The sequence below is a fragment of the Genypterus blacodes genome, unplaced genomic scaffold, assembly GCF_046128005.1.
Source record: "Genypterus blacodes isolate CSIRO-AG114 ecotype Tasmania unplaced genomic scaffold, CSIRO-AGI_Gbla_v1 ptg000037l_1, whole genome shotgun sequence".
Lineage (NCBI taxonomy): Eukaryota > Metazoa > Chordata > Actinopteri > Ophidiiformes > Ophidiidae > Genypterus > Genypterus blacodes.
In genome coordinates, this window is record NW_027466850.1 from 3,551,774 (window position 1) to 3,563,648 (window position 11,875).

General features: G+C 39.4%; 1 protein-coding gene across 1 annotated transcript; it reads left to right on the top strand.

Annotated features, from left to right (window-relative positions):
• The first annotated feature begins 1,816 nt into the window (after positions 1-1,816).
• Positions 1,817-9,362, top strand: igfn1.3 (immunoglobulin like and fibronectin type III domain containing 1, tandem duplicate 3). The gene is made up of 24 exons (XM_076147099.1): positions 1,817-1,868; positions 2,251-2,373; positions 2,484-2,617; positions 2,689-2,788; positions 2,888-2,929; positions 3,013-3,058; positions 3,158-3,344; positions 3,464-3,568; positions 3,847-4,000; positions 4,072-4,344; positions 4,575-4,940; positions 5,028-5,207; positions 5,292-5,416; positions 5,509-5,650; positions 5,767-6,060; positions 6,258-6,554; positions 6,640-6,819; positions 6,946-7,074; positions 7,160-7,468; positions 7,574-7,659; positions 7,785-7,977; positions 8,189-8,485; positions 8,944-9,270; positions 9,358-9,362. The coding sequence occupies exons 1-24, from the start codon at positions 1,817-1,819 to the stop codon at positions 9,360-9,362; spliced, it is 4,146 nt and encodes a 1,381-aa protein (XP_076003214.1).
• Positions 9,363-11,875: the final 2,513 nt, after the last annotated feature.

Genomic DNA, 11,875 nt, shown 5'->3' on the forward strand with positions numbered 1-11,875 from the left:
GCAAAAGGTGTATTCATGGTCTTCCTGTGACGCTTCTTTTAAAAGCCCCCCAATGCACAACTAAAGCTAAAACACCAGTGTTGAGGGAGGGATTAGTAAGCTTCACTCCTCCATTTCCTTTAGTGCCTTCTTTTCCGCAACCTATAGCACTTTAGGGCCAAAGTGCATGTCAGTAAACCTATCCCAGAGGGCCACATTAAAACGCAGAAGGTTAGGTTGCTAGAGTATCTTTCCAAGGCATTATCACCTCACTAGACAGAGAGCCTCCCCTCAAGAATTAGCTGGAACTTTGCCGACAACACACAGCGGAGAAGTTTTCTTCCCAAATAAAAAGTAAGTTCTTTTTGCCCTTGCATCTAGTAACATTCTTTTGGCTATTTTAGTTGACATTGACACCAGCACCACCAGCATTACAACAGCAATCAGTGTCTCTACAGTGAACCTATACTGATGTAATTAATTGTGTTAGGGATGTGTTAAGAACCTAATAAAGCAGATTCATTAAGTCAGAAAAGTATGAAGCAATTAGACACAAAATGGAAAGTGCACTGTGAAAACCAGTGTTCCTATATTTACACTCAATCACTTCTACACTGAAATAAGAGTTATCTACAGATCAACAGCAAAGTCACCCGATATCATTTTAATACAAAAAGATGGTAAAGTAATAGTTTATGGTTGTAGCATGAAGGTTAGACAGACAGAGAGCGAGACAAAGGACACAAAACAGTCAGTCAGTCTACTCCTCATGAAGGGATTTGTTGTCCCAAACAAATAAAGTATGATTGCAAATGTCCCAGGACCTCAACAATAAACTTATCTAATTCAACCTAGCGTGACGCCTCAAACATAATATTCCTAATAATCCCTAATCAAAATCTGTTTTTGAAGAAGAGTGGAAAAAACAGGGCTGCTGATCTTATTTTATACTTCAAAATACAACACAGATCTTTCATTTAAGATATAAGGTCATAATATTATCACATCTAGTTTTGAGATTAGATCATTTTCTGAATTTGATCATTGAAATAATGAAATAATTTGAAATAGCTGCAATGATTTGTTTTGGAATACCTTATATAAAGGATTATGGTTAGAGTTTTGTCTCTTTTTACATACAAAAATCCAAAATCTAAATACAAACATGATTATGAGTAAAATAGCCTGTCACTGTTTCAGTCAGGTGATGCCAGACTGACGTCAGTTCCTGACAGATTGTTTTATGAGGTATGTGACCTATTGAAAGCAAAATTAGGCTGGTCAGTCACAGGAAACCTATTAAATGGTATCCTAAGTATTTTGTTCGGATTGAATTACTAATTCAATGTATGGATACATATCTTTAAAAAGATGAGATAAGAAGATAGAGATCAGTCTGAGTATAAGAGAGTATGTCTAGATAACTGATGAAAGTTGGTGTCCTCTTTCACATTGTAGAATTCTCTGAATAACTCATATTCTTTAACATCAAAGTCAATTTCCCACTGCGCAGCAGATGTAGGTCATAACAATATCAGGCCAACCCTTTAAAAACTAAATTCTGCCAGATTATGCCTGATTGAACATTACGCTCTGTAGAAGAACAGGCTTAAAGAAACTGTACCAACACCACATTCTGTCAGCCTGTCGGTTAAAGCACAGTGTAAGCGATACCCACAACCAACCCAGGCCATCTGTAAAAGATCAAATGTGTGACGGACAGCTGCCGATTCTCCTGGCTAACAACACCGATCGATGGTCAAAGTATTCACCACAGTAACAGTCTGGACTCACTTTCGCTTCTTCCTTTGACAGAGAAGCTGTTGTCTAAATCAAAATGTTTAAGATACGAAGAGCAAAGGATGATGAGCCAACAGCGCCTGGGCAGGGTAAGTGTAAGACCACCAACCCACCATTTACTAAATGCATTTATGACAGAAAACTAACTAGAAGGGAACTTATTAAAACACATGTTTTAATTTTAAAATGAAATAAATAATAACTTCATTATCTGAATGTATTCATTTCTAATTGGATTTTCTTTGAGCCAGATCCAGTAAAAACTACCGTGTAAAAGCCTTTTGACATCACGAGGGTTACTTTATGAGTTGCCTCTACAACCACAATTCAATATGTAACAGCTAAATCAATACATCATATGTTCAAGTTAAATCAAGAGCAACCAAAAATTTATATATTGAAGTTTGAAGAGTTCAATAACGATCTACATGTTCAAGTTGTGAATAATTGTATGTTATCACTTCATTACAGTCAAAATCAGAATAAAGTCCCGCGTGCCTGGAGTAATGATTACCCAGTATGTGGAAGAACTCCCCGAAGGCATGACCACCCCAGATTTCACCCGTAAACCCATTGCTCTGACAATTCAAGAGGGTATGGTAAAATGCCACTACTGCCTCTAATCACATGCATATAACTTCTCTATGATGACGGTTACATGATTGGAAAGTTATTTAACCATCCTCTTGCTGTCCTGTTTGCAGGCAAAACAGCCGTTTTCAAAGCTATAATTACTGGAAATCCAACACCAAGCGTGACTTGGGTGAGAAATAATGGAGAAATTGATGAAAGGTTCCAAGTGACCTATGATAAAGCTGCGGATGAACATCAGCTACAGGTGAGATCACTGAAAAATTCAAAATGAGATTGACGAATTATAAGATCAAAGCCTGACGCGTTTTCTCTTAGATGCCAGATGTGTGTAGTGATCAGGCCGACACCTACAAATGCTACGCCAGAAATGAATACGGAAAGGCTATTGTGACTGCAACCCTCAATATCATTGAAGGTAAATTAGATTTACATCCATAACAGATCAGTTAAGAATAATTTGTATGACAAGGCGTGTTGATCTAACTGTCAATGTCTTCAATGTCTGCAATTCTAGTTGGTTTCAAAAAGAGCAAAGCAATGCAAGAATCAAGGACAGGTACACAACCTACATTTTACCTGCACAAATGACGTGTGGATCATTTACTAAATCGCATTATAAATACGCTGCTTTCATTGCAGCTATTAGAGAGACACCGGAGGATTTTAAAAAGGCCTTAAAAAATAAGTAAGTAGGAAGAAAATAAAAAATCTGCAAAAGTAAAAATAACATTCTGTCTTGGTGAGCGCATTTTATATCACTTTGTTTTATTTTGTGTACATTAAGGGTTGATATGGATGCTAAAGAAGAGAAACCTGAAGGAGAAATCGATGAACGCTTTTGGGAACTCTTGATGAGTGCAGAGAAAAAAGATTATGAGGGCATCTGTTCTCAGTTTGGTGTTACTGATTTCCGCTGGATGCTGAGGAAACTAAACGAAAGGAAGAATGAAATAGAACAAAAGCAAGAAAAGGTTCATTTTACTTTAGATACCATGGCTATACAGTGCAATATTAAACAACAGTTATACTGTATCATGTACTGTAATGTAATGTATTTTTATGTTGTTTTTCCTGATTCCAAATACTTTAGGTTGTTGAAAGAAAATGCCACCTGCAGGCTGTTGAACTTAAACCCACTGATGCAGGAGAGTTTGAAGTAGAATTGGATCATATCAGCAAAATCTTCATGTATAAGGTGAGCGACTTCAATGTATTTTTCTATTTTACACACATACATAAACACTGAAAGTTATTATGTAAAGGGTATCACAGACACATAAACACTACATACATATTCAACTAAAACAACTGCACTTATAAGAATTAGTATAAAATAGCTATAGCAAAATATTCAACTCAAGACACAATGTAGTCGGTGTTGTTTTCTCTGGTTCCGCATGATTTTTGATCACAGATTCTCTCTGGTCTACTCTGTAGTGTGTTTAACATTTACGACTGCTTATGTTTGAACAGGATGGTGTTATGATCCCGTTTACTGATGACATAGAGGTAAAGCATGGATTGAAACAAGTGGGAAAGAAGTTTAAGTTCAGCATGGGTGCTGAGAATGCAGGGTTATACCAAGTGGAGATCGATGGAGTTAAGATCTTCTCAACTGACTTGAAAAGTAAGACACTATACCAAATAAAATACCTACTATTGTTACACGACACCACACTAATGTCATGTTTCATGCAGTCCCTAATGTAGATTTCTTGGTCAAGATTGAAGATGTAACAGCAGAGGAACGCCAGGACGCTGTGTTTGAATGTGTCCTCTCACACCCCATGACCAAGATGTCTTGGATGGGAAAGAATGTTGCACTGGAGCAAGGCGACAAATATGACATCAGTGTTTCCGAAGACATGCTGATTCACAAACTGGTCGTCAAGGACTGTATGCCACTGGACAAAGGAATCTATGCAGCTGTGGCCGGACTAACATCCTGCAGTGCCTGGCTCATTGTGGAAGGTGTGTTTTTAACATATTTCAGAGTTAAACATACAGTATCTACAGAGACCATAAAAATAGCAACAGCCAATCATTCATACTATCTTGAGGAAACTAATTACTGGTGAACTTGCTAATTTTTTAAAGGCCAGTACAATCACATTCTATCTTGTGGTAACATAGATCATCCTATATTCATTTAAATGTATATGAAAAGCATTAAACAAGGCCAAACCTTTTATATTTTTTAGTTGACAAAGATCCAAACACGCGTGGAAAGAAAAAAGCTCGGAAAACAACTCAAGCAGGTGGCAGTGGAATAGATCTTTTAAAAATTGCTCAGGAGCAACAAGCCATAGTACAGAAAGAGAGAGCAGAGCTGATTGAAAAGGCAAAAGAAGAGGCAGCTAAGGCTGCAGCAATTGCAGCTGAAAAAGCAGCAGCAGCAGCTGCTGCAGCTGCGGCAAAATCACAAGCAAAAGCTGAAGCAAAAGCTGAAGCAAAAGCTGAAGCAAAGAAGAAGAAAAAGAAGGTGACGGTAAAGCCAGCAGTGGAGGGGGAGCCAGCTACAGAAGAAGAAATAGTGGAAGAGGAAGAAGAAGAAATCAATGAATCAAGTACACCAGAAGAAGTAAAAGACAAGTCTAAATCTGCTTCAAAGCCAGCACCAAAGTCCAAGCGGGCAAAAGCGAAAAAGACTGCAGAAGCAGGAGAAGAAGCAGCAGAAGAAACAGCAGAGGAAGCAGCAGAGGAAACACCAGAGAAAGCAGCAGAGGAAGCAGCAGAGGAAGCAGCAGAGGAAGCAGGAGACGAAGAAGAGGCTCCTATGCAAGAGAAAAGAAAAAGAGAGAGAACAGGCCCTCTTGTCCCAGACACAGTCATTGGTGAGATGCAACAGTCTCGGCAGTAGTAATTAAATTAAAGTATTGCCATGTTCTAAGCTAATGAAATGCTCTGCTCTACTTTAGACCCAGGAGTTTACTTCACGGGTGGACTGTCAGATGTGACAGCAGTCATTGGTACTGATGCAGAGCTTGTCTGCAGGCTGAGCAGTGAGGACTGTGAAGGAGTCTGGTATAAAGATGGAAAAGAGGTGAGGAGCTTCACACAAAGGTTGGAAAAAGCAATTGATCTTACGTTGAATTTTCAAAGATATAACTGTGCCGGCATGTGTGTGTATTTCAGATACAAGCAACAGATGATATCAGTATCGTCAAAGATGGAACCTTTCGCAAACTGATTGTCAAAACCTGTAAAGAAAGTGATAACGGAAAGTATAAATATGAAGCTGATGGCCGTAAAACAGAAGCTATACTAAATGTTGAAGGTAATGAAACCGGAGTAAATTTAGGAAAGCAGTGGAGCAGCCTCTGTAAACATATCAAATAATACATATTTGAGCTCAGCAATTACATGTACCAATATAAAATCTTTCTCTGCCAGATCCTCCAAGGCTCAACCCTGATGACCTGGCTGAGTTCTCAAAGCCTGTCATAATCAAAGCTGGACAAAACGCAGCCTTCAATCTGTCCTTTGTTGGCCGCGAGCCAATGAAGATCCAGTGGTACAATGAGGGCGAAGATCTCCTGGATGACACCAACATCAAGACTGAAAAGTCTTCCTCACACAGTCGCCTGCTGCTAACCAAGTGTCACCGCAAAACCACAGGGGAAATAAAGATTAAGATTAAGAACGAATGTGGTACAACTGAGGCCATAACTCAGCTCATTGTGTTAGGTAAGGTTAATATGTTGAGCACAGAAATAATTAAATAAATATATGCTATAGGACTGTGATATAGATGTACATTTTCATTATCGCCACAAGTATTTACTCTTTGATAAGTTCCTTTTACTTTTGCCATCAGGGTAGCACATTGTGATACTCAGCCCTGCATATTGACATTTGCTCTTTATTCCCATGTTTGACTACAGATAAACCAACACCACCTCAAAACCCTGTGGATATAATTGAAAGTTCAGCAACTTGCATTGAGTTTAAATGGAGGCCTCCCAAAGACAGCGGTGGTTCTCCAATTACTGACTACATCCTGGAGCGTCAGCAAATTGGCCGAAACAGCTGGAAGAAATTAGGAAAGATTGGTCCGGAGCCTAAATACAGGGACGCAGATGTGGATCATGGCAGGAAATACTGTTATCACATCAGGGCTGAAACGGATCAAGGGATTAGTGAAATGTTGGAGACAGATGATATTCAGGCCGGAACAAAAGGTGAGCCTCTCTATGATCAGTGGGTGATGGAGGCTTTCAGTGAGCTTGGTGAAAATGGATTGTTGCTTCTTTTTGATCATTTTAGCATACCCTGGACCCCCTACTACACCAAAAATTGTTAGTGCCTTCAAAGACTGCATCAATCTTTCTTGGTCTGCACCGACTAACACTGGAGGAACCAACCTTTTGGGATACAATCTGGAGAAACGCAAGAAGGGCAGCAATCTGTGGGGCCCTGTCAACTCACCTGATGAGCCTATTAAAGGTAGAACCATTTCAACACTATTCAGTGATCTTTACACAGTTCTGTATTTCAGTGTCCTGTCATTTCTCAAGGAGAACATCAGATGTGAAAACGTAAGTTTTAACCAACCATTTGCTATGCCAACAGAGAAAAAGTATGCTGCAAAGGATGTTGTTGAGGGAATCGAATACGAGTTCCGCGTATCAGCTATCAACATCTCTGGTGCTGGAGAGCCAAGTGCACCTTCTGAATTTGTGATTGCAAGAGATCCAAAGAGTGAGGTCTTGGCCATAATCCAATATGTTGTTGTTATGTCAATGTTAGTTAGGATTACTGCAGTGTTGTGTCTTCATGCTTTCAGAGCCACCTGGTAACGTTATTGACTTGAAGGTGACAGACTCCACATACACCACCTTGTCACTGGCATGGACTAAACCCAAGGAGGAAGAAGGGGTCCAAGATGAGGCCAAAGGATATTTTGTAGAGATAAGACCCGCAGAAAACCCGGAGTGGGTTCAGTGTACCTCCAATGCTATCATTATGACCTCTTATACCATCATGGGTCTAAAGTCTATGGCCATGTACTGGATAAGAGTTATTGCCACCAACGAAGGTGGAAATGGGGAGCCTCAAGAATTGGACAACTACATCATTGCAATGCCTCCTCCAGGTGAGTCAGTGGAAAGTGAGAACTCTGTAAACACATACCATACATTTTCTACTCAGCTCAGCTTTTAATCATCAATTTTGTCTCAAATACCCCCCCTCAAAATAGTGAGACCTCATTTCACCGACAAAAAAATGAAGAGCTTCATGGTAATGAGAGCTGGGAACTCTGCACGGGTCAACATCAACTTTGAGGTGCAGTATCATAGTCAAACAAACATGTGTGTGAAAATCAAGACCTTGAGTAGACAGCTTTCTATTGTGCTAGTATTTCCTATGGATGCATGTTTCCTTGACCCTTTATGTGCTGTTTTCGGCAGGCCTCTCCAGTACCACAAATAACATGGCTTAAGGATGGCATGCCTTTACCCAAGCGTGTGACAGTGAGCAATTCAGACACATCCTCACAGTTAATCATCCCCACATCCGAGCGCAATGACAGTGGGATCTACACAATCCTTCTTAAGAACCTTGTTGGACAGGAGACCTTTACTGTTGAGATGAGAATCACAGGTAAATTGGAAAACTATAACCTAATGCATGTGATGTTTTTTCTGGATTTTCAGATTTAAATTTGTTCCCAATTACTTTTCATGTACAACATTTTAAGCAAAGTGGGTCTACACTAGCTGTGTGCACTTTGGACTTCAATCTCAAGCCATTACTTCATTAGCCATCCCTTAAAATAATATATTCACAAGGAATGTGTTCTACCTCTTTCTAGATGACCCCAAGCCCCCAGGCCCTGTAGAGCTAGAGGAGAATGTGTCGGGAACAGTGACAGTCTGTTGGACTCCCTCTCCAGATGAGAAGAAAGATGACAGGCTGCACTACATGATCACCAAGCGTGATTCTATCAAACGCACCTGGCAAATTGTGGCTGATCATCTCTTCAACAACAAATTCACTGCCATCAATATCATGTCAGGAAGGCAGTATCACTTCCGTGTCTATGCCAAAAACGACATGGGGACGTCCAATCCATCCGAGTCACCAGCGTGGGAAGTGAAAAGGACAAAAGGCAGGTTGAAACAGAACCTACCCAAACATTTCAGTCAGGAAAGAACAGTGTCCTACCTGGTTCATAGAAGGAGAGCATTTCAGGCATGTAACTAGGCGCAAGACCATGTCCAATTTTATTCAACAAAAAAAGAATCAATCTGAGACTTAACAGGTAATTTTAAAATAGGCCTAATGTGTGTTCTCCTGCTTCTTGTGAGAACGCCGCAAGCAGCATTTAATTATAGCTGATTGATTAGGTTTGTAGGGAGACCAGAGAGGAGAGCCTCACAAGAGTCTCATCTGCTGGTGATAAAAGCGCACATTACTCATTCTTTGTTGCTCTGAGAGATCAAGACACATACTGTGTTATGATACCTATTTGGGTATACAGGAGACATTGGTTAAATTAACAGGACTAAATACAGCACAGTTTCAGAATGTATCACACTGGATTAACAGTTTTCCTTTCCCATCCAGAAACATTCACTCTGAATCTTCGGGCCACAAAGGACTGCAGCTTTGAGACGCCTCCACTGTTCACTGTGCCACTGAAAACACACAACAGCCCAGAAAGCTACGAGTGCTACATGAGTTGTGCTGTGACAGGAAACCCAAAGCCCCATGTTACCTGGTACAGAAATAACATCAGCCTCAACACCAACACCAACTACTACATCACCAATACATGTGGGGTCTGCTCCATGGTGATCCTCAAGGTTGGGCCCAAGGATAGTGGAGAATACACAGTCATTGCAGAAAACCCTTTAGGCAGAGTGGAATGCTCATCTAAACTTGTTGTTCAAGGTAAAAATAATTTTACAGTTTGTCTGTGAATGTTCAAGGCTACTTTTCCAGCTGTGTGTTTAAACGTTTCCCTTTCTCTTCCCTCAGAATAAGATGAGGCAGTGGTCCTGTCGTCTTCAAGACACCAGTTTAATTTAACTAAATGGACAGATATATCAATTTAAAATCTATAGATGTTTGAGTTTGCTTTATGAAATACTGTATTAAAATAAAATGTTATATTTAAATAAAATGTGTAAAGACAAAGAGAGAGAGAGAGAGAAGGAAGGAAAGAAAGAAAGAGAGCTACCCACAAACTTCAAATTGTATTCATTGTCTCTATAGGAAGGCCAAAGCCCTTACACAAAACATATTTGAGATTAAATTGTAGTACTGTGCCAATCCTGCGCCAACATGTGTGTATTCATTTATTTGTTAACTATTTGGGAGTTGTGATGACTTTTGTTTCTTTCCCTTGTAGTTTTCTGACAAGGTCGCCAATTTAAAACTTGAAGTAAAGTTAATAATGGTGTGGCTGTATCTGACTGCATCCATCGGTCATTTAGCCAAATCAAATGCAAATAAATCCAGGATATTTTCAATAATAAATTGTCTCATGTGTTTCAACTCAATAAAGTCTGTGCCCCATCTCAAATGACGTCACATGTTCTAGACACAGTCCGATTTCTGTTTCACTTCATCTCAACACAGTACCTCAGATTTCCGGTTCTTAAGTTTTCAGACATCCTAGTTTGTTTTACATCATGAATGCAGCAACGGTGGCATATTTTAGGCTCCATTGCCACCACCTTACCCTCATCAGCTGACCTGTCCATGTCATTGTGGAACTTCACATGTGTGCTTGTGTTTTGCCAACTGTCACATGGCTTCAGATTTCTCTTTAACTGTGAGCATGTGGGCGCATGTATTCAGAGGATATTGTGAGACTATTATGGTGAGTCATAAATGATAAATATTCATGCGCATGACTAAGTGTGACCTTGCAAACAACCGTCCATCTTCCTGTGTAAAATTCCAGCACATACTAATATTATCAGTAGACACAGTAGCAAGCCCTTTGGTCATGGAGTCTTTACTGGGGCTTGGGGATTTGACATTTAAAAGCTTGTAAAACAGTCGGACTGCACAATGTCACTGTAACACGTGCTCATGGTATTTAGAAATTCTGTCTAGTGACGCTCTGAGAAAAATACTGAGAATTTATGACCTTACTATACATATAGTAGCTCAAATACAAGAAAAATACAGAATTTGTTCTTGATATAATGTTGGGACTGTAACATTTAGACTGATTATTATTATTAAACTATTCCAGCTCAAATGCCAACTGTAACTACAACCTGCTAGTGGATATAACAGACATAGAGCTTGCTTTGCCCATTTAAAATATAGAGTGCTGGGTTGTACAATACCACGTCTTTCATTAATGTTTGGCATGATAGAATTCTTGGCGTCTGACTTTCATGACCCTTGCAATAAATGCCTTCAGAACTTCAAGCCTCTCATATCAGCTTCCCATTCCTGAGAACAGTCATGGTTCCTGTGCCACGCATCAAGCTTTTATTACATGGCTTGAAATATCCACACACACACACAATCGTGCCCAAACTCAACATTGCTATGTTATTGCTAAGACACAATAACTGTGCCATGGTTTAAAGTTTCAATGAACCAGACTACAAAAGGGATTATAAGGACTTGTAACATGCAAGTAAATATCCTAAATGTGGCCACTGTGTATGTAAACACAACACACATTCCACCGTTACTATGTTTATGTGCATTTGAAATATTTAACAGATCTTAAAACCATTGACCTAAGCAAAGTCAATCAACAACTTACAAAAAAAGGAACATTAGGTAAGAGTTGTTCACCTACATATAGAACCAACACAATTCTGGAGGAACAATGAGAGCGATGTATAGAGATCAGATCAGAGAGGGAATTGTAAAAAACTGTTGTATGCTGTAGTTTTGGCATGAACATTCATTCGGCAAGAGATTCACCAATGAAGAAAACACAAATTTCATGGCATGTGTCGTTAAAAAAGATATGAGGGGGAAGAAGGCCACCCATAGTGTAACACAAACGCCAAAACAGATACAAGTTCTAGTACATAAAGTGAATGGCAGGAAACTAAAGCTTAATTTAGCATTTTCATTATAGATGTAAAAGCTGAATTCAAGGGAAATGTGAACGTTAGACTATTATGTATTATTTCAGCCATGTATTGTGCATCTGGTCATACATATCAGGCAAATAAAACCAAGAGTGCATTGCCAGGTGGTTGTCGAATTCAAATTTAAAGACTATTTTAGATTGACAACCTACCACCTGAAGTATTGCAGTACAGCAACTACTTAAAGGACACATACATTATCAACAGGAACATGTAATATAGGGTTGAATGCTGAAAGTCTGAAAGCCGCAATATCATTATTTGGAAAACAAAAATAGGCTGCATTAAACAACAACGCAACTTTGAGTGCACAGGTCTCGATGAACAGAGTGCAGACTTCTTCTATATTGGTTTACTTCTCCTCAGGCAAACTTACATTTGAAATATTAGTTTCTATACTTTAGGCATATGCAGGCTACACATTA

Excerpts from the sequence above, each read along its gene's own strand:
- igfn1.3 (XM_076147099.1), top strand. The coding sequence starts at position 1,817 with ATGTTTAAGATACGAAGAGCAAAGGATGATGAGCCAACAGCGCCTGGG. Across the intron at positions 1,869-2,250 it reads GCCAACAGCGCCTGGGCAGG|TCAAAATCAGAATAAAGTCC; the intron begins GTAAGTGTAAGA and ends ACTTCATTACAG. Across the intron at positions 5,651-5,766 it reads AGCTATACTAAATGTTGAAG|ATCCTCCAAGGCTCAACCCT; the intron begins GTAATGAAACCG and ends TTTCTCTGCCAG.